The sequence below is a fragment of the Capra hircus genome, chromosome 24 (assembly GCF_001704415.2).
Source record: "Capra hircus breed San Clemente chromosome 24, ASM170441v1, whole genome shotgun sequence".
Taxonomy (NCBI): Eukaryota; Metazoa; Chordata; class Mammalia; order Artiodactyla; family Bovidae; genus Capra; species Capra hircus.
The window spans coordinates 21076050-21102142 of record NC_030831.1 but is presented as its reverse complement, the minus strand read 5'-3'; the positions used below and the strand labels follow the sequence as shown (position 1 = coordinate 21102142).

The window sequence follows — 26093 nt, the reverse complement described above, 5'->3', positions numbered from 1 at the left end:
GATCCAGTGGATGTTGGCAATTTGATTTCTGGTTCCTCCGCTTTTTCTAAAACCAGCTTGAACATCAGGAAGTTCATGGTTCACATATCATTGAAGCCTGGCTTGGAGAATTTTGAGCATTACTTTACTAGCATGTGAGATGAGTGCAATTGTGTGGTAGTTTGAGCATTCTTTGGCATTGCCTTTCCGTGGGATTGGAATGAAAACTGACCTTTTCCAGTCCTGTGGCCACTGCTGAGTTTTCCAAATTTGCTGGCATATTGAGTGCAGCACTTTCACAGCATCATCTTTCAGGATTTGAAACAGCTCAACTGGAATTCTATCACCTCCACTAGCTTTGTTCGTAGTGATGCTTTCTAAGGCCCACTTGACTTCACATTCCAGGAGGTCTGGCTCTAGATGAGTGATCACACCATCATGATTATCTGGGTCGTGAAGATCTTTTTTGTACAGTTCTTCTGTGTATTCTTGCCACCTCTTCTTAATATCTTCTGCTTCTGTTAGGTCCATACCATTTCTGTCCTTTATTGAGCCCATCTTTGCATGAAATGTTCCCTTGGTATCTCTAATTTTCTTAAAGAGATCTCTAGTCTTTCCCATTCTGTTGTTTTCCTCTATTTTTTTGCATTGATCGTTGAGGAAGGCTGTCTTATCTCTTCTTGCTATTCTTTGGAACTCTGCATTCAGATGCTTATATCTTTCCTTTTCTTCTTTGCTTTTCGCCCCTCTTCTTTTCACAGCTATTTGTAAGGCCTTCCCAGACAGCCAGTTTGCTTTTTTGCATTTCTTTTCCATGGGGATGGTCTTGATCCCTGTCTCCTGTACAATGTCACGAACCTCATTCCATAGTTCATCAGGCACTCTATCTATCAGATCTAGGCCCTTAAATCTATTTCTCACTTCCACTGTATAATCATAAGGGATTTGATTTAGGTCATATCTGAATGGTCTAGCGGTTTTCCCTACTTTCTTCATTTTGAGTCTGAATTTGGTAATAAGGAGTTCATGATCTGAGCCACAGTCAGCTCCCAGTCGTGTTTTTGTTGACTGTATAAAGCTTCTCCGTCGTTGGCTGCAAAGAATATAATCAATCTGATTTCGGTGTTGACCATCTGGTGATGTCCATGTAGAGTCTTCTCTTGTGTTGTTGGAAGAGGGTGTTTGCTATGACCAGTGCATTTTCTTGGCAAAACTCTATTAGTCTTTGCTCTGCTTCATTCCGCATTCCAAGGCCAAATTTGCCTGTTACTCCAGGTGTTTCTTGACTTCCTACTTTGGCATTCCAGTCCCCTATAAAAGGACATCTTTTTTGGGTGTTAGTTCTAAAAGATCTTGTAGGTCTTCATAGAACTGTTCAACTTCAGCTTCTTCAGCATTACTGGTTGGGGCATAGACTTGGATTACTGTGATATTGAATGGTTTGCCTTGGAAACGAACAGAAATCATTCTGTCGTTTTCGAGATTGCATGCAAGTACTGCATTTTGGACTCTTTTGTTGACCATGATGGCTACTCCATTTCTTCTGAGGGATTCCTGCCTGCAGTAGTAGATATAATGGTCATCTGAGTTAAATTCACCCATTCCAGTCCATTTTAGTTTGCTGATTCCTAGAATGTTGACGTTCACTCTTGCCATCTCTTGTTTGACCACTTCCAATTTGCCTTGATTCGTGGACCTGACATTCCAGGTTCCTATGCAATCGGATCTTGCTTCTATCACCAGTCACGTCCACAGCTGGGTATTGTTTTTGCTTTGGCTCCATCCCTTCATTCTTTCTGGAGTTATTTCTCCACTGATCTCCAGGAGCACATTGGGCACCTACCGACCTGGGGAGTTCCTCTTTCAGTATCCTACTGTTTTGCCTTTTCATACTGTTCATGGGGTTCTCAAGGCAAGAATACTGAAGTGGTTTGCCATCCCCTTCTCCAGTGGACCACATTCCATCAAACATCTCCACCATGACCCGCCTGTCTTGGGTTGCCCCGCGGGCATGGCTTAGTTTCATTGAGTTAGACAAGGCTGTGGTCCTAGTGTGATTAGATTGACTAGTTTTCTGTGAGTATGGTTTCAGTGTGTCTGCCCTCTGATGCCCTCTTGCAGCACCTACCATCTTACTTGGGTTTCTCTTACCTTGGGTATGGGGTGTCTCTTCACGGCTGCTCCAGCAAAGCGCAGCTGCTACTCCTTACCTTGGATGAGGGGTATCTCCTCACCGCTGCCCTTCCTGACCTTCAATGTGGGATAGCTCCTCTAGGCCCTCTTGCACCCGTGCAGCCACTGCCCCTTGGATGTCAGGTAGTTACAGTCGTAATTTGAGATCATGCACTGATAGGGAGTCATTGGGTTTTAGGACGGGACGGGGTCTATGCAGAGCTCTCACGGGGAGAGCTCATTGTTTAGAAAACCAAGGCTGGAGCCTTGCCCATGTGGCAGAGGTGGCCCAGATTCTGCCTCCCCCAAGCCCCCAGCCCTGGACCTTATTGCTTAGTCCCACCTTCCCTGCTTCTGAAAGCAAAGGCACACAGGGGGCTGTCACAGAGAAGCGGGGTTGGAGGTTAGCCTGAAGGTGAGAGGGTGGGATTTTGCCAAGGTAGCGAGGGCCGCAGGTCAGGGTGCGGTAGACCTGTGAGTGGTCCTGAGAAGCCCTGGGCTTCAGGGACGCTGGGGGACCTGCATGGTTGTTGAGCATGTCCCCGGGTGCTCCTGACCTAGAGGAACCCTGGACACTCATCTGTGCTTCTCTGGACTCCCCTCAGGCCTTCGCTAGAGGGTCAGCGCTGAGACAGCGCTTCTTGCTCGGTTTTCTCATCCTGTGCCCACAGCACTGTAGGGGTGGGAAGGTCAGATGAGATGAGACCCTGTGGAGTGGGGTTGGGGAGAGTGCAGTGTGATCCTCAGAAATGAAGGATGTGAGACCTAGGGGTGGGAAGGTCAGATGAGATGAGACCCTGTGGAGTGGGGTTGGGGAGAGTGCAGTGTGATCCTCAGAAATGAAGGATGTGAGACCTAGGGGTGGGAAGGGCTGTGAGGAAGCCCATTCACAGGGGTAGGTGGGCCCCCACCGCACCCGGCAAGCCCCCATGCTTGGGGGATGCAGAGGAGTTTGGGGAGAGCTCTTGTTTGACTCTTAGAAACCCAGCTTCTCAGCCTGCAGCATGTGAGCCCCAAGGATCCATGTGTGTGTAGCAGGGGTCCAGGAACCCCTGAGATGTCTGCAGTTTGTTGGGTGTGCAGGGTTTTGGGGTGGAGAAGGGTTTCATGGCCTTTCATCGGATACTCAAAGAGTTCCTTACTTTTCAAAATGTCAAGCTGGAAGGAATAAGAAGCCATTTTCCCTCCTTACTGTCTGATACAAAAGTTAACCTATGACATCTCTGTCGAAGTTTCTCTGGCATCTGGACCTGGTAGAAAGGGAAATCACTAAAATACATTTTAAACCTAAATCTAAAAACCTGCAGAACTCATCAAACCAAACCAAACCACAAACAAAAAACTTTAACAAAAGAGAGATTCTGGTTAAAGGTGTGGGTGGGACGCAGTGAAGGGTTTCCCCCCACTTTTCCTCTTAAGCCGGGAGTATAGGTATGTTGTTGTCTGAGGTTCACTTGGCAAATCACCAAAGAGTTAAGGGTCTTGCGTCTTCTCAGTGCAAGGCTTGAACTGCAGACCATCAGCCCTGCTCTGGTTACGTGGATGAATTGGGAAGGTGGGTTCAGTGCTGAGCTGAGCAGGGCAGCCCAGAAGCCCCTGCACACCTGCTCTGGATCAGTGCTAGAGCAGAGCCTCCAATTACCCTGGGAGAAAGCCACTTAGAAGTGCTTGGACAAGACAAGTGAGCTTCCGTGCCGAGTGGACAGTGGAACTGGCCTGGCTCTAAGTCCCCTCGAATGCCAAATTGTGCGATGGGCCAAACATGGTGACCGTAGGAATAAGGGCGTCCAGGTGGGTGCTGGGCTTTCTGGTGTGGGTTGGACTCAGAAGAAAACTGACCTGCAAAGAGGGAGCCCTCCCAGAACCCCTCCAGTGACAGAGCAGGGAGGCTGCGGTCAGTGTGGCCCACTGTGAGCGGGGAAGGGAGTGACCTAACGGGTCTGAACCTGGTGGTCAAGGAAGGCAGGTGGCCGGGGGCCTGGGCCAGTGAAGGAACCTGTAGATATGATGCTCCTTGAGGGAGGGAAACAGGAGAAGAAATGGACCCATGCCACTAGGTGGATGGTATCCAGATGGTGGACTACTTAGAGAAGTAGGGAGGGTATGGGGGGCAATTTGGGGAGGGGGAGAAGAGGTTTATACTTGTTAATCTGAGATTATGTCAAGCCTCCCTCAAATTGCAGGGTGGCCAGGTGAGAAATATTGGCCTGGGACTCAGGTGACAAACATCAAGGCCCAGAGAGATTGGGGGTGATCTTTTGGAGGGAGTTGAAAACCAAAACTTCTCTAAAATTTGAAGTCTATTTAAAAAAATTAACATTTAATTATTTTTATTTTGGGGGGAGCAGCACCATGTGGCCTGTGGAATCTTAGTTCCCCAGCCGGAGATCAAACCCGTGCCCCGTGCAGCGGAAGCACAGATTCTTAACTGCTGGACCACTGGGAAGTCCCAAGTCTGTTTTTAAAACAGTTTTGGTAATTAAGACATTTTAAGGGTAATAAATTGACTACAAGATGCTCTTAGGAACCCAGGCTTCTTTTATCTTTCTGCTGGGTCATCCTGATGATAAAGCTCTCATCTTTCATGCTTCATTGTAGTTACAATGTGGCTGCTCTCCCACCAGCATCATATCAAGCCAGGAAGTCATATGTTGAATACAGTACAGTTTTCTGTGATGTAAACAAGAGATTCCAAATTATGGCAGTTTATGTATACAGGTAAAAATTTCTTTCCTGTGTAAGAGTCCAACTATAGATAGTCTTTCTTGGGACTGGTAGAGGAGCCATTCATCCTCAAAATGAGAATTCCACCTCTGTGTCTAAAGTTGTTGCTTCAGCTTTTCCCTTTTCATCCATATCCTAGTTTCCAGAAAGATGGAAATGGACAGAGGGAGTGCATGTCCATTCCTTGGGCACGTAGCTTTCCCTTGCATGGCACTGGCCAAAACTTAGGTTCATGATCATGAACTGTGGGCTTCAGTCAGTTCAGTTCAATTCAGTCACTTAGTCGTGTTCGACTGTTTGTTACCCCATGGACTGCAAGCCAAGCCTCCCTGTCAATCACCAACTCCTGGAACTTGCTCAAACTCATGTCCATAGAATTGGTGATGCCATCAACCATCTCATCCTTTGTCGTCCGCTTTTCCTCCTGTCTTCAGTCTTTCCCAGCATCAGAGTTTTTTCCAGTGAGTCAGTTCTTCGCATCAGGTGACCAAAGTATTAGAGCTTCAGCTTCAGCTTCAGCATCAGTCCTTCCAATGAACATTCGGGACTGACTTCCTCTAGGATTGACTGGTTGGATCTCCTTGCTGTCCAAGGGACTCTTAACAGTCTTCTCCAACACCGCAGTTCAAAAGCATCTTTGGCGCTCAGCTTTCTTTATGGTCCAGCTCTCACATCCACACATGACTACTGGAAAAACCATAGCTTTGACTAGACGGATCTTTGTTGGCAAAGTAATGTCTGTGGTTTTTAATATGCTGTCTAGGTTGGTCATAGCTTTTCTTCCAAGGAGCAAGCATCTTTTAATTTCATGGCTGCAGTCACCATCTGCAGTGATTTTGGAGCCCAAGAAAATAATCTCTCTCACTGTTTCCATTGTTTCCCCATCTTTTTGCCATGAAGTGAAGGGACCGGATGCCATGATCTTCTTTTTTTGAATGTGGAGTTTTAAGCCAGCTTTTTCACTGTCCTCTTTCACTTTCATCAAGAGGCTCTTTAGTTCCTCTTCACTTTCTGCCATAAGGGTGGTATCATCTACATACCTGAGGTTATTGATATTTCTCCTGGCAATCTTGATTCCAGCTTGTGCTTCATCCAGCCTGGTATTTCACATGATGTACTCTGCACATAAGTTAAATAAGCAGGGTGACGGTATACAGCCTTGATGTACTTCTGTCTGTTGTTCCATGTCCAATTCTAACTGTTGCTTCCTGACGTGCATACAGATTTCTCAGAAGGCAGGTCAAGTGGTCTGGTATTCCCATCTCTTTCAGAATTTTCCACGGTTTATTGTGATCCATACAGTCAAAGGCTTTGGCATAGTCAATAAAGCAGAAATAGATGTTTTTCTGGAATTCTCTCACTTTTTCAGTGAGCCAACGAATGTTGGCAATTTGATCTCTGCCTTTTCTTTTCCTCTACCTTTTCTAAATCCAGCTTGATCATCTGGAAGTTCACAGTTCACGTAATGTTGAAGCCTGGCTTGGAGAATTTTGAGCATTACTTTGCTAGCATGTGAGATGAGTGCAATTGTGCGGTAGTTTGAGCATTCTTTGGCATTGCCTTTCTTTGGGATTGGAATGAAAACTGACCTTTTCCAGTCCTGTGGCCACTGCTGAGTTTTCCAAATTTTCTGGCAAATTAGATATGTTACCAAAGCATAGTATTACCCTATATTGCAGACAAGGAAGCTGAGCCTCATAGAGGCTAAATAACTTGTCCAGGATCATGCATCTGGCTTCAGAGTTTATTCTTTTCACCTCTACTGTCTCCTAGGGGAGACCAGAATGTATCCAGAGATGAATGCAGTGACAACCAGCTCTCTTGGACTTTGAGCTTCTGAGGAAACTAATCTTCCCTAGTACTACTCTTTAACTCACTGATGAGTGCATTAAATCTTTCTTCATCCTCCAAACTGAGCACTGGCTGAGTCTCAGAGGTTCAGAAGCTTACTAAGAAGAAGCTTATTCTGGGGCAACTGCTGGGGGGCCCTTGTCTCTGCTTCTGCTGCATTGTCCAACGTGTGTTTTCTACTCTTGACTGAAATCATAGCTTAGTTCAGTGGAGAAGTATCTGGCAGCATTGATTCTGCTGTTGACTACAAGAAAAAAGTCTTCAAGCCTTTGGCTCCATGCAACTCCATTCTCTCGAGTGCAAGAGAATAATGTAAGCACTTGTTCTTACATTGCCAAGACTTTATACGTTTTCTTACAAAAATGTTTTCTTGAGAGACAGGGATAGGACTGAAACACATGGGTTTCTGTGAGACTTATTAGGTTAAACCAGATCTTCCCGAGGCCATAGACATTATTGCAGAAGCTCATGTATTCTGAGAAAGCAGGAAGTTTGCGGGAAGTTCCTTCAGCGGTAGTGCCATCACGACCCTGGCACGTGTACTTTGGCTGAAGTCTCCTCCGATTGAATGTCTGTTTTAGTTCTCTCATCACTTGGGTGGCACTGGCCTTGGGTGTGGGCGGCTGATTGGCGTGGCTGCTCCCTGAGGCCTGTGATGTTTCTCTGGCAGTGGCTGTGCTGATAGGAATGGAATCTGAATCTCCCTGGGGAGCTTTAGGTCAAGTTAAACTGCCTTTGCCTCTTGGTCACCAGATTCTGGTAACTGATGCACTCCCATTTCACTCTGCTGCAAACAGGCAAACTTGGAAGGAGAGGCAGCTATGATACTGATCCAATAAGCCTGTATCAGGGAGAAAAAGACCACTAACGTACTTATGATGAACAGGCCTTGACAGACTCTCAATGAGTTTAAGTTTTGGAACATGGAAGCTCTATGAAGGCAGATACCAGAGTTTGTGTTAATTAGGGTTTTCCAGAGAAATAGAACCAGTAAGATATGCCTATCCATCTAGTCTAATATAGCTAGTCTGTCTGGAGAGATTTATTTCAAGGAATTGGCTCACACCATTTTGGAGACGGGCAAGTTGAAATTTGTAGAGTGGGCCAGCAGGCTGGAAATTCAGGTAAGAGTTGAGGTTGCAGTCTTGAGTCCAGAATATGCATGGCAGGCTCATGGGCAGGATTTATATGTTGCTGTCTTGAGACAGATGGTCCTTTGTGGATCTGAGACAGAGTCCAGCACACACTAGTCACCAGTGAACATGTGTGGAGTGAGGGAAAGGATGAGGGCACGCCCAGCTGGGAGGCAGCATCAGGGAGGTGGTAGGCATACAGACTCTGGGGTCAGGCTGCCTGGGTTGGGTTCGAGCTCTGTCACTTTTTATGTGACTTCAGCTATGTTGCATAACTCTTCTGGGCCACAATTTCCTGACTTTCAAAATGGCAATCATATTACCTACTTCATAGGAGTTTTCTGAAGACTAAATCTGTATAAAGTAGTTGGAACCTCATCTGGCACATGATAAGCATTCCAAAAATGTTAACAACTATTATGATTATTATTTGCTGAACCCAGACTGACATAGTATCCCACTGGGGAGAGGGGAAAGCATACCCATGATTATTTAATTTTCCTCTGAAAATTTCAGCTGCAAAATAGAAGACATATTTACTAGAACAGTGGGGATAAACTGATTATTTTTAAATGGATGAAGTGATTATTTCTCTAAAAGAAGCTAAATGAATCAGCGAAAAGATTTTTAGAGTCAATAATAGCAGCAAGATGGCATATGTTAAAGAAATGCATAACAATCAGCATTACCCAATTACAAAATGCAGTGGTGGGAGGAGGGAAGCTACCAAATTTAAGAGACCTTTTGATGGATGTTGTCTATACATTGATATTTGATGTAGATAAATAAAACATGGACATCATGTAATTCTTGAATTCTTAGGATTAAACTTTATTTGGTCCTGTTTTATTATATTTACATATTCTATGTTTTGGTTTGTCAATTTTTTTTAAAAAGATATTTCCATCTTAATTTTTTGTGTCCTTTTCTGTTAGATTTTAGTATTGAGGTTAAACCAGTTCCTTAAAAAACCTGGGACACTTTTTATCCTTAGTAAATGCTGGAGAAGGTTATCGAGTAAGGTACTCGTACAGCAAACGGCAGGATGATGTGAATGATGGTGGAGTCAGGCACTCTGCTGTCAGCCCAGGTCTGTTTCCATCAGTCACGTGACTTTATGCAGGTTACTTTATTACTACAAGCTTTGCTTCTCTGTCTGTACAATGGGCACAGCAGTGGTACCCACTCCAAAGGTGGGAGAAAGTTGGGGTGGGGGGAGATGAAGGACAACGTTTGTGGACCTGGGTGCACTCACCATCCCATGGGCTCTGCCTTGGCAGCCCCTCTCCTTTGCCATGGACTCCTGGGATCTGGCCCTCATCCCCCGTTGAGGGGCTTCCATAGCCCCTTGGAATTTAGTCTCAAATTCCACTCAGATTTCTTCCATCATTGGATTCTGTGCAAAGGGGCAGACAGGGAAGGAGGTGGCAATATCGAGACAGAGGATTTATAAGAGATAAAGACAACTTAAAAATATGCAGGCCTTTTTTGTTCTATGCTCTCTTAAATTCCCTTTGGGTTTAATTTTACCAATCTAATTGCCTGTTTTCTCAACGTATGAGCACAGAAAAGACGGCACGTCCAGAATGGTGGGCTAGTGGCTTCCTCAGAAAGACTGTTCTAGTTCTCATACAGGTGCCCAGGTCCCTTGTGACCATGGGACTGGAGAATTCTGTGGGAAAACTAAAACACCTCCTCCAAATGAAGCTTTGCAGTTGTCTGAAGATAAAAGTAGGGGCTCTCAATGGGCCCTTCTGCAGAGCTCCCGAGGAATTCTGAACCATCTTCTCCTGCCATCCTGTGCTTCCTCCTCTCTGGGCTTCTCAAGCGTGTATTTTGTCTATTGTTCATTTATTTTTGACTTATAAGTGCTGGTAACATGAGTTACAAAAAATCTTCCAGGTTAGAGAACTTTGGGTTTGCTGTTTTCAGTAGTTAGGGTCTGGCCTCTTTCAGGGGTTCACTGGTTGCTGCTCTCAGCTCTGCCTCATCTCAGCCTTGGGGAGACTGCATGCCTGATGACTGCTGTTCCCACCCCACCTTTCCTGGTAGTTCACGCAAAAGGCTGTTCAGCAACTCAGTTCAATGCACTTAATGGGATCTTTCTTCCTAGTATGACCATAGGCATGGAAGGAGTGTCATCACTAGGAATGCCTAGAGAAATTTAAATAAAATGAGATGGGAAAGGAATATGTTCCAGATGAAGGGTCAGGATAAACCCCTAGAAGAACAATTAAATGAAATGGAAATAGGCAGTGTACAAGAGAAAAGAGTTCAGCGTAATTGTTGTAAAAGTGATCCAAGAACTCAGGGAACCAACGGACGCACAGAGCTAGATGTTACAAGTTTTTAACAAAGAGTTAGAAAATATAAAGGGCAACCAAGTAGAGTTGAAGAATACAATAATTTTAGTAAAAAATATGCTGCTGCTGCCTCTGCTGCTGCTAAGTCACTCCAGTCGTGTCCGACTCTGTGCAACCCCACAGACGGCAGTCCACCAGGCTTCCCCGTCCCTGGGATTCTCCAGGCAAGATCACTGGAGTGGGTTGCCATTTCCTTCTCCAATGCATGAAAGTGATAAGTGAAAGTGACATCACTCAGTTGTGTCCGACTCTTAGCGACCCCATGGACTGCAGCCCACCAGGCTCCTCTGTCCATGGGATTTTCCAGGCAAGAGTACTAGAGTAGGGTGCCATGGCCTTACTAGAAGGAATAAAAAGCAGAATAAGTGAAGCAGAAGAATGAATCAGTGAGCTGGAAGATAGAATGGTGGAAATCACTGCCGGAGAACAGAATAATGATAAAAAGAAATGAGGACAGTCTCAGACACCTCTGAGACAACATCAGATGCACCAACATTTGCATTATAGCGGTCTCAGAAGGAGAAGAGAATGGATCTGAGAAAATAGTTGAAGAGATAATAGCTGAAAACTTCCTGACATGAGAAGGGAAACAGTCACCCAAGTCCAGAAAGCACAGAGAGTCCCAGGCAGGATAAACCCAAGGAGGAAGATGCTGAGACACAGAGTAATCAAGTGGACAACAGTTAAAGGCAAGAAAAACTATTAAAAGCAACAAGTAACATCCATGGCAATCCCCATAGGGTTATCAGCTGACTTTTCAGCAGAAACTCTGCAAGCAAGAAGGGAGCGGCACGATGAGAGGGAAAAACCTAAACAAGAATACTCTACCTAGTAAGGCTCTCTTCAGATTTGATGGAGAAACCAAAAGCTTTACTGACAAGCAAAAGCTCAAAGAACTCAACACCACCAAACCAGCTTTAAAACAAATGCAAATTGAGATAGTAGCATTGAAACATATACATTATCATATATAAAATAGATAGCCAATGGGAATTTGGTGTACCAGGCATGGAGCTCAAATCTGATGCTTTGTGATAACCTGGAGCAGTGGAATGGGGTAGAAGGTGGGAGGAAGTTCAAGAGGGTGGGGACATAAGTATGCATCCATGCGTGCTAAGTCATTTCAGTTGTGTCTGACTGTTTGTGACGCTATGGACCATAGCCTGCCAGGTTCTTCTGTCCTCTTCCTGACCCAAGGATCGAACCCACATCTCCTGTGGCTCCTGCGTTGCAGGCAGGTTCTTTACCACTGAGCCACCTGGGAAGCCTGGACATATGTATACTTATGGCTGATTCATGTTGATGTATAGCAGAAACCAACACAATATTGTGAAATAACTTTCCTCCAATTAAAAATAAATCATAAAAACATGCTACAGGAAGTTCTCCAGGTGGAAAAGAAAAGGCTATAACTAGAAACAAGAAAATTACAAAGTGGGAAAGCTCACTTGTAAAGGACTGTCAAGAGAGAAAAAGATTTTTTGTGCATGAATAAGATAAGTTTCGAAGAAGTCTGTGTTTATAGGAATCTCAAACTTGTCTTTGAAGATAGGTCGAGTGTTGTGTATTTGTAAACTCAAGACTGGTAACTTGCACATAGCAAAAGCTAAAAGGAAGGACTTGTGGGCATTTGAAGCAACTGTGAGTGAAGACTCTGTGCCTATGAGGAGCTGCCGGATAGAGGCTGCTCCATGTTTTGTAGGACCATATGAGTGATTTTCTTTTCTCCTTTAAAAGAATAAAAAAAATTTTTTTTTGAAACCATGCTTTCCCCTCTTATCTGGTCTCAAGAATAAAACATATGATCTGGTACTGTAATTCCTGTGACTTCATATATATAGTATCATGTGCTCTGGCGAGATTTATGTGCCCTTGTCTTCCAGCACAACCACAAAACCGGGAAGCAGGAAAGCACTGTGAGACTCTGTTATACACGGGGCCCTGAGGGGGAGGGCTGAGCGTGGCCTGCAGAGTGATGGGGAGGGAACTCAGCTACTGAGACACCGAGCTGATTACCCGCTCCTGGGATGGTTCCTGGCTCTGTTTAACCTGGCTTCCCTCTTTTTTCCCAAAGCTCAAAGCCTTTTCTACACCAGGGAGACAGAACTCATATGCTCCCCATATATCTTCTCTTATGTGCTCTGGGCTTTAGTTTTCCTCTATAAGAGTGGGCTGAGCCTTTGTGGAAGGAGAACAGGGGGTGGGGGCATCCTGTATCTTCCTCTGTAAGAAATGAAGTGAAAAGGAAGCAAAGGTGTGGCAAGGTGCGGTGTAAACTGACATCCTAATGACAGATAGCTTACACACTGTCTTTACTGGACCCTGTCTTCCTGTTGGAGCAATAGAGAAAAAAAATGTGTCTTGAATTGTCACACAGCCAATCAGTTCTTTCTGATTGCCCCACTAAGTGTGCCCTTCCTCTATATCCGAAAACATGTAAAAGTAGCCATGGGAATGATCAAGAGATTTGTGCTGTTACATTCCAGGGATTGCAGTTGATGGGCACAGATTTAAAAACTTCCCAACATGGTCAGGCATGAGTACACGTGACTCTGTGGAGCAGACCAGGTTTGGCAATGAAATGCCTGTGCCAGTCTAACGGAGTCAAACTTCATTGTTTTATTTTCCGTTAAGTCCTGTGACATCACAGTATTTCAGGATAGATAGTTACTCACTGTGGGTTTCTGCTTATCTGGGGCCCCTCCAGGTGGGCATGTCTGAACCATCAGGTTGATTGACAGCAGGTAGGGTCACCTTGCCAACCCCTCTGATGCCAATAAATGTTCTGTCTCCTGTCTCCATTAGGCGGGGCAAGAAGCACAGCATCATCCTAAGGACACAGCTGTCTGTGAGGGTCCATGCCTGCATTGGTGAGTGACATCTGCAGAAGGGGGTGCTTGCCATCTGCCCTCGGCGATTACACTTGTGATAACTGATGCCACTTCTGGGAATAAAATGCAGTATTCACTCTTAAGCTCTCTATGCTTGGGTTAGCCCCTAGCACAGATGGTTAGAGTTTTTAGGGAAGCAGTTTCTGGCAGTTGTTTTTGAAAGCTACCTCTTTCATTCTGGCTTGCTTTGCTGTTTGGCTGGTGAGTAGAGCTGGAGGTAAGATGGATTGTTGATGAGATTCTTTTTGTCAATGTGGGGAGAGATGAGGTTCTTCGTGGGGCTGTGCCAGGGTGAACCTCCAACCAGCTGAAGTGACCTTCATGTGCCTCCTGGTGACTCTCTGCAATCCCCTGGCCTGTGGCCTCAGGCGATTGAAATGGAAATCTCAGGTCAGTATAGGATGGGCCACACGTGGATGCACAGCAGTTGATGTTGAGCAGATTATTTGTGGTTCAGGTGGCCTGCCTGTGGTCACATAAGAAACCTCACCAGCGCCTATTCCTGCAGCTATTGATTTTCCCAGACCCGCTGGTTTCTCCACTGTACACGTGGGCTGAATGGCAATGAGAGCGGTAATTTATGTTAAGCAGACAGACTCCATGGGGAGGTTTCCTCCTGGCACTGGGCCAAGTTGAGGCAAGTCTGTAGCCTAAAAAGAAAAAGAGAGGACCTAAATTTCGCCTTATGCATAGAAGTTTTCCACATCTGAGTCAGTCTGCATTTATTTAATATGTGTCATGGTCTTAATTCAGGCCTCTAATTAGGAGAGCATCCGTCATTCTTTGAGGCCCAGTCTACACCTGGAGTGTGGCGTGCATGGGGGCCGTGGAAAGAACCGTTTCCAGGCCCTCCTCCTCCTCCCTGCTTTCCTGTTGGAGACCCAGGGATGGGGTGAGGGAGCAGCTGGTGTGGAGGGGAATCTGGGTAATTCTGTTTCATTTGGGGTTAAGTGGGTGAGGCTGTGAGTGTCTTGAGGAACAACCTTTGTCTGACCCTGTGGTTGATGAGTAATTGTGCAGCTGACACAAAAACCTCAGGAGCTGGAGGGTCAGTGTGTTGGGAGGGTTCGTGATCTTGTTGAAAACGAAGTGAGAGAAATCTGTGGGATCTTCAGCACTGACCCTGCTTTTCAACTGCCAGTAGCACTGAGTGGCCTTAAAATATGCGCGGGCACTTGATTGTATTTAATTATTTACTTCCTTGATTACCTGCTTTATAGTTTTTCCAGTTATTTTCTGTGTGTAAATCATGTCTACCTGTAGAAAAGTCTTGTGATCTATGACTTTGGATAAACTCCCTTCTGACCCTTGTCCTGAACCTAGAACAAAGCCAGATGCATACAGTGTGCTGAATACAACAAGTACTGAATACTGGCTGAAATATAGCAGATATCCAGTCAAATTTGGGACATGAATATGAATTGGTATTTCCCAGGAAGAGTAAGACACCCGAAAGGAGATTTACATTAAAACAGGCTAGATCAAAGTCCTAATGGGCTAACTTGTTTTAAGAAAATTCACTAATTTGCAGTATACTCTTAAAATGTTTTAAATACAGGATTTTTCTAGCTAGCTGGCTTTCATGTTACTGACTCACTGCATTAACTGATGTATTGTTCCATAGTCCTGGGTGATACATGTAAACACACATCTCATCCCCGTGGCAACTGAACCCCAGCAGCCAGTCCAGCCCAGCCTGCTGTCTCCCCAGACACCCAGGTCTTCCTGCTCAAAGGGTAGATCTGGGTGCTGACAGGATCAGTGTGTTTGTTCCCAAACCTGCTTATGCCAGGTGTACTTGCTATTAGAATTATATAATTAAATGGGACATGAACACTTTATAAACTGATTAAGTATGAGTATACAAAGTCACTGCTTTGAGTACGTTGAAAACTATTCAAAATTCCTTACTATAAAAGCATTTCTTGTCAATGTGAGTGGGTTGTGATAACCGTAAAAGGTATAGTGTTATAAAAATCCAGAAGGATTCTGGTCTTTGTAAGTATCTTCAGTACTTGCTCTACTTCAAAGACACTGAGATTGGGCATCAGAGACTGTATTATGTGAGTGGCTCATGAAAGAAAGTCCATGGGGAATCCCACTAGACCTTTACTCAAAGAAAGGTCATGGCCCCAAATGATGGGCAGGTGCATCTCCTGAGCAGTGTGCCTGCAACCAGCTGTGTCTCATCCCAGAGAAACTGACAGTCAGTCACCATGGCTGCAAGTTAAGAGTCTTAAGGTGCGTATGTGTCATTTTTAAAAGACTTTCTGCTTTAATCGCTTTTCACCATTAATTACCTCAGGCCTGAGTATATTAAATGAGAAGATTTGACCGTGTGAATTACCGTCAATACCCAAGAAGGCAAAGTTTCTTCTTTGAATTAAAAAACCCTCTTTGTCCTTCCGTTTCCTGTTATTGACCAGATCTGAAATAGATTTAATAGCGCAATACCAAGTATTATCCTTTGGTTTATGTCTATACAAAGGAATGAACGCATCCTGTGTGTGGTTTACCAGCTGCCATTGTGACATAGTTTTCTCCTTTCCAAATGGAAATATTAGGCGAGATTTCTTTGGGATTAAAAAAAGACAACCAAACCTGGAACAATCTTAAGTTGAAATGGCAAAGGGAAACATGACAGAGGGGAAAAAACCCTTTTCACATCAGTTAGTTGAATCCCTGTTCTTTTTCAAGATCACTTCCCCTCTTCCCCATCTAAGAAATGGTTGAATGATTACAGGCATGGGATAGTGGCTGCTGTCAGTCTAGCACCATCTGCAGCTCCCCCCAAAGCTTTCCTTCCCGCTGCACGATTGGACTGGAAGGATCCAGGATCCCCGTAGGCCAATGGGCTTAAAATGCTGTCAAATGAATTTCTCCAAAGTCCTGTTTTCTTCACCCTAATTCTTTTCTCCTTCACCTCTGTTTTTACTAAGTATGGTAATGTTTAGAATCCAGGACTTCTTGTTGATGAATTGGAGGTAACATGCCTTTGGAATTCTGTGTTAATGTTGGAACTCTGTACCCGTTGGGATGAGAGTGGAGTGGAGCCTTCACGATTAGCAACCAAGCAAACCTCATGAGAAATGAAAGCCACGGGGCGCTGCTGTGATGGTCCCAGCTAGCAGCTGAGACAGGGGTCTTTGCTGATAGCACAGCAGGAAGCTGGAATGAGTTTTTGGTACGTAGAGAGGCCCCACGCTCTTCGTACCTCTGGACTGCTCTCCACTGTATTACTTTGCACATTTTTAGTATGACCGCTTGATGTAACATAGAGTAGCAAACACCATATGCCTTTGCCGTCTTCTAGTTTCAGTCCCTCAAAAAGATAGTGGTCAAATTGTGGAGATGAACTTAACAAAGTTAAAAAAAAAAATCTATGAGAGGCATGTGAAGTCTGCATTTAATGAGGTTAGCTAGAGAAAACAACTTTTCTGGTCCCAGCAAGTGATCCTATTGCCAGAAGCCAGAAAAATGTTCAGAGGGCCAACCAGCCCTGATGACTAAATCTCATCATGCAGAGAAAGGAGTGGAAGAACTGTGGGGGAAGGAAGGAATTGAGAGTTAAAAAGAAGTAAGGTTTGAAGTCGTTAGGGTCCTGAAGTTAATATCTGCAAGTCTTCTGTGGGCTGTCTTTGGAGGCATTGTGTTTGATTTCAGACCTCTGTGCTTCAGTTTTCTGAAGCAAAGCCTGTCTTCTCATCAAGCAAGTAAACCCTGTTGATTGATTCTCTGGGACCCATAAGGCTGACACTTTCAAGTATCCAGCTAGAGTTAAAAGGATAAAAAAATTGGCTGAAGATTCCAAAGTGCCATTTACACTTGCAGTAGGGAGGAACAACCCATGTGAAGGGTCTTTAGACCTTGTAGAGCATGTTTCCCCAAACCTCTGAGATGACAAAGGCTGCCCATAAGAGAGAGGTGAGGTTGGCAGAAGCTGGCAAGGTGGCAGAAGTGATTAAGCTCTCCACGAGCTTAGTTTCATCTTTCATTAAAGGTCAAATCACAAGGATAAAGCCGATTTATTTATTTGCTTATTTTGGCTGTACTGGGTATTCAGTGTTGCGTGGGCTTTTTCTCTAGTTGTGGTGTGCGGTGGCTTCTCTTGTTGCAGAGCAAGGGCTCTGGAGCACAGGCTCAGTAGTTGTGGAGCACAGGCTTAGCTGCTCCCCGGCCTGTGGGATCTTCCCAGACCAGGGCTCAAGCCTGTGTCTCCTGCATTGGCAGGTGAATTCTTTACCACTGAGCCACCGAGGAAGCCCACAAGGATACGAAAACAACATAAGGAAAGGCTGTTTCATCCACTGATGCAGAAGAGTCATTTTTCAGCAACTGAAACATCAGCAGAACAAAGCACCAAAATGTTTGTAGACTGTTTTCCTCTCACGAGCTGTACTGTGCAGCTGTGTGCTCTGTGTTACTCTGTTACAGCAGAGAGCTAAATGACAGTGGAGCATTTCTTCAAGAAGAACCTTCTAGAGCAAAAGTGACTGCAGCGATTTGGCTCACATGCCAACGGATGGAGAGGTGGTGGCTCCCTGGGGCACGGTATTGAGAAGGATCCTGAGGCTGAGTGCAGTCTTCTTGGGAGGGATACTGTCTCAATGCTGGCTTTCACTGGTGGTGATGGAGGTGGTGTGTGAGTGTGTGGTGTGGGGCTCTTGGTGAGGTGTAGACCTGGTCCAGTGTCTGAACCCCCTCTGGCTACAGTGTAGAGGGCCCTGGGCTTCCTGTGCAGAGAGTGGGGATGGAGCTGTGACCCGTGAGCGCGGCCACCACCAACACCTCCCTTGCTCAGCTTCTTTCGTCTTATGCCTGTTAGTGCAAGCAAGAGGGCTTGGCTTCGAAATCCTGACCCTCCCTTTGCAGAAGGAGACTTCCAGAGACTGTTTGGTGTTTTTTGTTTTAGACTTCCTCTCTTTTACAATAAGTCTGTGACCCATTTTGCCCAGAGTTCTGTTCTCTAGGTAAAGACAAGCTCTTTGGGTTAATCAGATTAAACACTTCTTATCATCTGTTTCCTATTAATCTGTCTCAGCTCCCAGATGACAGACCTCACGAAACGTCCATGTGTCTACAAGGCCATTGGGTCTGGGCTGGGGGATATCGACTTGTTTACTCTCTTCACTCTCTCTGGGGGCTGCCTGCCTCTAAGATGCCTTATGGTCACATAGTGAGTGACAGATATGCGCCCCCCCCAACTCACCCAAAAATAAAAAGGAAGAAGGGATATGGGAAGGAGGTGAAACATACCACCAGGTTGTCAAACAACATATCTGTCATAAATACTATAGACTTAGAGGAACAGCCCATGTGAAGGATCAGCAAGGATTTGTTGCCCAAAATTAAAATAACAACAAGAGATTAAAGAATTGCTCTACCGCCTTCAGACACACGAGTAAACATACATGTGGGGGTGAATAAAGAAAAGGAGACACAAACCTATGAGAGAACACAAGAACCTTCCAGATGCAGCTGGAAACTCAGGTCAGCTATGGAAATTAGGAGGCATCCAGAGAGGAAATATGGTTGTGGGCAAATGTGAATTGAAGCCCAGGCAAGAAAAGCAGATGTATCAGGGTCTCTTACGGCAGCTGTTTCATCTTTGTGCTCTCTCTACTGCCCCCCCAAGACTTTTCCTTTTTTAAATGATAAATTCATTGCCTCTGTAGGACTGTGTTACCTCTCCTCTCTAAGGATCTCTGGATGTTGGATGATGGAATTTGAATATTGCCTTGTAACCTTTATCTTGTGTTTGTTTGCATTGTTCTAGTGAAATTCTTCCCTGGTGATTCAGAGAAAAGAATCCGCGTGCAACGGGAGTCCTGGGTTCAGTCCCTGGGTTGGAAAGATCCCCTGGAGGAGGGCATGGCAACCCACTCCAGTGTTCTTGCCTAGAGAATCCCCATGGACAGAGGAGTCTGGCAGGCTGCAGACCATGGGGTCACAAAAGAGTTGGACACGACTGAGTGACTAAGCACAGTTCAGTTCAGTTCAGTCGCTCAGTCACGTCCGACTCTGCGACCCCGTGAATCGCAGCACGCCAGGCCTCCCTGTCCATCACCAAATCCCGGAGTTCACCCAGACTCACGTCCATCGAGTCAGTGATACCATCCAGCCATCTCATCCTCTGTCGTCGCCTTCTTCTCCTGCCCCCAATCCCTCCCAGCATCAGAGTCTTTTCCAGTGAGTCAACTCTTCGCATGAGGTGGCCAAAGTACTGGAGTTTCAGCTTCAGCATCATTCCCTCCAAAGAAATCCCAGGGCTGATCTCCTTCAGAATGGACTGGTTGGATCTCCTTGCAGTTGTACTAAGCACAGTACAGTGAAATTCTAGCCAGTGGCAACAAAAAATTGACACTGAAGAATGTAGTCATATTGGTGGAGACACCTGTAGCAGATGTTACAAGACAAGTTCAAACCACATGCTGGCAGTTAGACTCCAAAGTTGCTGTCCAGTAGAACCTTACTTCTATCCAGGAAACAACTCCTGGTAAGGAAATTGCTGTGCTTTTGATTTCTTCAAGACTGATATTTCTATAAATGCTTTCCACTCCCAGGTCTGACCTGATGGTAGAGTGTAATGCAAATTCTAGTTCCTGGCTCTCTGCACCAGTGTCTGTCCCCATGAAGAGACAACCTCATTTTTATCATGGATCAATGACTGTATGTCAGAAAACAAGCACTTTATCTCCAGTTTCTAGAGACATTGATATCCAGAGGACTTAGGAGCTGAAAAGGATGGATGGCTTGCAAAGGTCCTGCTAAGGATTGGGTGAACACTTGTGTACTTTTCAGGTCTTGCTGAGAGACTTGAAGACAACAGACTTCTAGCGAAGGAGATTCTTTGGGCATTTTACTGATTTCTGTTGTGTTAGAAATACTAAATGGGAGGTATTTTAACTTGTAAAAGGAAGCACTTGCAAAACATTAGTAGTTCAGCAAAATATGTAGCCTTTAAAATATTTAAAATATTTTAAACCTAAAAATATTTAAGCTTTAATTTGAAGGGAAAAAAAGACGTGGGGGGAACTGTTATAAGTGCTGTTGGTCTCAAGTTTATATAGTAGAGTAATAGCGACAGAATAGTTTGTTCCTTGGGGGAAAAAAAGCTATGACAAACCTAGATAGCATATTAAAAAGCAAAGATGTTACTTTTCTGGCAAGGTCTGTCTAGTACAAGCTATGGTTTTTTCCAGTAGTCATGTGTGGATGTAAGAGTTGGATCATAAAGAAAGCTGAGTGCCAAAGAATTGATGCTTTTGAACTGTGGTGCTGGAAAAGACTCTTTGAGAGCCCCTTGGAGTGAAAGGAGATCCAAGCAGTCCATCCTAAAAGAAATCAGTCCTGAATATTCATTGGAAGGACTGATGCTGAAGCTGAAACTCCAATACTTTGGCCACCTGATGCAAAGAACTGATTCACTGGAAAAGACCCTGGTGCTGGGAAAGATTAAAGGCAGGAGGAGAAGGATATAACAGAGGATGAGATGGTTGGACGACATCACCGATTCGATGGACATGAGTTTGAGCAAGCACCAGAAGTTGGTGATGGACAGGGAATCCTGAGTTGCAAAGAGTCGGACATGACTGAGTGACTGAATTGAATTGAGCAGAGGAGAAAATGAAAAAGCTCATATAATTAAAATCTTGTTATCATCACTGAAAAGAAGAACAGCTTCTGTTGTTAATTACACCCAGAGGTGACACGCTTTGTCTGTATCCTAGTAACTGGACTGTGATGGTGTGGGCAGGAAGGGAGTCCACTTTGCAAGAATCCGGGGCAGTCTTTGTGGGCGGAGGTGTGATGCTAGGTGTGCATTCAACACTTCAGGCACTTCCTAGTCTTCAAAAAAGGCTCCACTTCAGATTCAGTGGTGATCTTAATAAGGATCTCAAAGTTAGATAATGTAGCTACAAGTATTTCAAAAGTTGTAAAATGTTACAAAGAAGATTAGTTTGAGAAGAACTCTACTAAATTGGAGCTTGTTTGTTGTTGAGTCACCCAGTCATGTCCGACTCTCTGTGACCCCGTGGACTGCAGCACACCAGGCCTCTTCCTGTCATCATCTCCTGAAGTTTGCCCAAGTTCATGTCCATTGCATCGGCGATGCCATCCAGCCATCTCATCCTTTGATGCCCTCTTCTCCTTCTGCCCTCAATCTTTCCTGGCATCAGGGACTTTTCCAGTGAGTTGGCTGTTTGGATCAGATGACCAAAATACTGGAGCTTCAGCTTTAGCATCATTCCTTCCATTGAGTATTCAGGGTTGTATTTCCCTTCAGATTGACTGGTTTGATCTCCTTGCTGTCCATGGGATTGTCAGGAGTCTTCTCCAGCACCACAGTTTTCATCAGTTCTTTGGAACTTATTTACCTTGGCCATTTAAAAAAGGCCATGGGAACCATGTTCACTGAATGACACTTTTGCAGTATTTCTCTTCTCACTCATGTTTCACAGACCCTCTCTATCCCTTCTGAGTCTTGGGAGGGGCTGAGGAAAGTGGACATTTTCTCAAGACCACATGCCTGGGATGGGCTATTCCCTGACTGGGGGTCTTTGCCCTGGCCTGATACTTCTCTTTTTAGGCTATTTTATGTAACCTCCAGGCTTCCCTGGTGGCTCAGTGGTAAAGAATCCACCTGCCAATGTAGGAGACCCAGGTTCTATCCCCTGGGTTGGGAAGATCCCCTGGAGAAGGAAATGGCAACCCACTCCACTATTCTTGTCTGGAGAATCCCAGGGCCAGAGGAGCCTGGCAGGTTACAGTCCACGGGGTCACAAAGAGTCAGACACAACTGAGCGACTAAACAACAACAACAACAATATAGTCTTCAGCTCGTCTTCACATGTGACTGCAGACTGATGCAACCCTTCTGGTTTAAAAAAGTCTGAGAAGTGCTGCTGAGACATCTAATATAACATTTTTCCCAAACGAAGTTTTGCCAGGCTTCAGAAGATGGTCTTCCAGCTGGGTTCCCCCAAGTGTGGTTCACAGATTGCCTTAGGGGAAAGGAAGCAGCCGAGATAAATGGCTTTCACCCTTCAAGAGCTGTCCATGTTTAGTAATGCAGTTACGATCCTTTCTTCTGGGTTGAGCTGCCAACTCCTTTAGGTGGAGCTGGAGCTTCTGGGTCCCTTCCTGGCTCCATCCTGACCACTGGACATGTGGCCCCTCATTTTGGGCTTCGAGTTAGGAAGTCTCTGGGAACAATTCCCTCTGGCTTTAGGAGCTATCCAGAAAGAACAGCAGGGTTCTAGGCAGGAAGCTGGTGAGTCCTCCTGCTCCTGGCTTGGAGATTTGGTTCATATCTGAGGAGATCTATGATGTAGGGGTTCCGTGCCAGGTAGCCACTAGCTGTTGAAGCTAGCTCCTTGAAGGTGGACTGTTTTGTATCCAGCCTACAAAACAAAGCAGACCTCACCTTATTTGTTGAGTAAATAAAGCCTCTTGTGATATTGTGGTTTCTATTAAGAATGTGTATTTGGTCTTCATCCTGTTTCTGGCACAGAACTCCTAAAACCCTTGGAATTTCCTAAATGGTAAGAGCAACAGAGATATTTTTTGTTATATTGACATGGTGACTTTTGTACTCCACCTAGGGATGGGGGCTGGTTGCCACAGGAGCCAACCATGTGATTGTGTGTGTGTTAGCTGCTGCTGCTGCTAAGCCGCTTCAGTCGTGTCGGACTCTGTGCGACCCCATAGACGGCCGCCCACCAGGCTCCCCCGTCCCTGGGATTCTCCAGGCAAGAACACTGGAGTGGGGTGCCATTTCCTTCTCCAGTGCATGAGAGTGAAAAGTGAAAGGGAAGTTGCTCAGTCGTGTCTGACTCCTAGCGACCCCATGGACTGCAGCCCACCAGGCTCCTCCGTCCATGGGACCTTCCAGGCAAGAGTACGGGAGTGGAGTGCCATTACTTAGTCATGTCCAACTCTTTGCAACGCCATAGACTATAACCTGCCAGGAGCTTCTGTCCGTGGAGTTCTCCAGGCAGGAATAGTGGAGCGGATAGCTATTCCCTTCTCCAGGGGATCTTCCCAACCCTGGAGATCAGGGTTCCAACTTGACTGAACCCGGGTCTCCTGCATTGCAGGGGGATTCTTTACTGTCTGAGGCATCAGGGAATCCCCACCATGTGATCAGAGGTTTGGAACTTTTCAATTTACCCCCTGACCTTCAGGGAGATGAGAGGCGTTAGATAGAGGTTGGACGAATCACCAATGGCCAATGATTTAATCAGTTATGACCCTGTAATGAAGCCTCTATTAAAAACCCCTGAAGTATAGGTTTCAGAGAACCTCTGGGTTGGTGAACACACAGGGATTCAGGGAGAGTGGCATCTGGAGAGGGCATGGAAGATCCTCGCTCTTGCCCTTGACTTTGCCTGCTGTATTTCTTCCACATGGCTGTTCCTGATTTACATCCTTCCATAATGAACTGGTGACCTAGTGAGTGAAATGTTTCTCTTAAGTTCTGTGAACTGCTCTAACAAGTTAATCAAACCCAAGGAGAGGTTCATTGGAACCTCTGATCTGTTGCTGGTTGATCAGAAGCATGGGTAACAACTTGGGATTGGCTTCTGAAGTCGGGTGGGGGCATTCTTGTGGGATGACTTATGGGACAGCTATTGCACCGTCTAGATAGTGTCAGCATCGAGATGAATGGCTGGACACTCAGCTGGTGGTCTGAGGATGGCTTGTTGGTGTGGGGAAGCCTAGACAGACACACACACACAGACACACAGACACACACACACTGGAATTGGGTCCAGGAACTCAAAAGAACCACTGAAAAGGTTGTAGAATTGACATGTATTTAAGTTTAATTCATTTGCTTTCAGAATTGAATTTCTTAGGTATTTTCTCAGAAAGAAGAATAAAAGGCAGTGAACAGAATGTGGGAGGAAGTAGAAAGTAACAAAGCTGTGTAAGTGGGTGGAGTATCCTTTAAAGAGTGTTTCCAGGAGAACTCTCAGTTCTGGAGGTCTCGTGTAAAGCTGGAAGTGCATAGCTTCTGGTTGCTCGTGGCCTGGTTGCTAGGCAGAACAATGTGAGTGGGGTCTGGGGGCCACTGTCTGCCTCCACCCTGGGTAGTTCTGGGTCCCCCATGGAGCTGTGACCTTTAAATCTGCATCCTGAGGTTGCAGGTAAGATGGTGGTGATTTGTGCCAACACCCTGGCAGACGACTGCTCTTCGGAACAGAGCCTGGGACGCTTCTTTTGGGGAAGGGGGTGAGATGCTCTTGGCCCCAATGTAACCAGTTGATGACCACTGAAAAACTCATGAAGGAGATGGTGAAGCATCATGAAGGGTGATCGTGGATCTTCCCGGGGCTGGTGATGGAATGTGCCCCGGTGGAGATGCTGATTCTGATTGTTCCGAGCAGGGATGGCCAAGACCTGGTGGTTGGCCTGTGCAGGCAACATATGATGACTTGAGAGCCTGCTAGCCCCACTGTCGCCTCTTCTTTGGAAGGATCCTTCCTGGGTGGGCGCAGTGTGTGCCCTGATGTCACCTAGGGATGGATGATGGACGGATGGAAGGAGAACAGGGATTTAGGTCTGAAGATTTTGTCTGAAAGCAGAGTCAGAGTCATTATTACACTGCTCTCCCTGCTGCGCGCCTTAGTCTAGGGGAGGAGGACCAACACTGGCTTCGCCTGGGGCGTTTTGGGGGTGGACGCTGCATGGGAGTCATCCCCAGGCCCCGTCAGCTGCTGTATTGAGCACCTGCTCCGTGCAGGGTGCTTAACACAGGTTATTCCATTTATCCTTCTGATACATTCATTATCTTTACAGAAGAAGAAAGCGAGATTCAGAGAGGTTTGCTTGCTCGCCCAGGGACAGAGAGCTGAACCGCAGAGCTGATGCACATCCGTATCTGTCAACTGTTAGCTGGAAAAGTCCTGTTGTGTTACTTTTTACGAAGTTTTCCTTTTATACGAGCAGAAAGGGAAATTTCCACTGCATTTCCGTCCCACCAGACACTGAGCAAAGTACTGTCTACTTTAGTCCTCACAACAACCTCTGAGGGGAGGGGATTACTACTCCTATTTAACAGAGGAGAACACTGAGGCACTTGTGGTCTGCTTGCTTGGCTGAGGTCTTGAGGGGAGTATGTGACAGAGCTGAGATACTCATGTGGGTCTTCCTGACTCCAGGGCCTATACTTGCATTGGCTGGCCTTTATCAGTGATTACCATGCTCCAGGCATCTGCTGGGAGAAGGCAATGGCACCCGACTCCAGTACTCTTGCCTGGAGAATCCCATGGATGGAGAAACCTGGTGGACTGTAGTCCATGGGGTTGCTAAGAGTTGGACACGATTGAGCGACTTCACTTTCACTTTTCACTTTCATGCATTGGAGAAGGAAATGGCAACCCACTCCAGTGTTCTTGCCTGGAGAATCCCAGGGACGGGGGAGCCTGGTGGGCTGCATCTATGGGGTTGCATAGAGTTGGACATGACTGAAGCAACTTAGCAGCAGCAGCAGCAGGCATCTGTTGAGCCCATCAAGAGAACACAGAGTCTAGAACCAGACCTGCCCTGAGGAGCTATGTGACTTTGGCAAGTAACCTCACCTCTCTGAGCCTCAGTGTCTTCATTTATCAAGAAGGGATATTAATAATACTTCTTTAAAGCATTGTTATGAGGATTAAATAAATACTTTATTGGTGCTGGATCCACATTTTAGAAACAGTTTATATTGGGTATTGATTTATGGGCTCAAAGAATAGGTATGTGCTTTAGAATCAGACAAATTGGGGTTTAAATGCAGCCCCAAATCTTTGTGTCCATGAGCAAGTTACTCAACCCTTTTAGGTTTGTCTGCTTATATATGACAGTGAGGACAAGGGGGTCCTGATGCCTCCCTGCTGGTACTGATGTAAATATTCGTGGAGATGGTGTCTGTATAGATCCAAGCATGGTTCCTGGCATGTGTTGCTTGGGGCAAATGGTGAATATCATTGTCG

The 26093-nt window shown here is 45.6% G+C and overlaps 1 protein-coding gene across 3 annotated transcripts in view; it reads left to right on the top strand.

Moving 5' to 3' along the window:
- FHOD3 (formin homology 2 domain containing 3) overlaps positions 1–26093 on the top strand; it is a 529663-nt gene that overhangs the window by 67549 nt on the left and 436021 nt on the right. For all 3 annotated transcript variants that reach the window (XM_018039641.1, XM_018039640.1, XM_018039639.1), the window contains exon 3: positions 13028–13092. In XM_018039641.1, coding sequence (XP_017895130.1) covers positions 13028–13092 — 65 coding nt within the window. The remainder of the gene's footprint in view (positions 1–13027; positions 13093–26093) is intronic.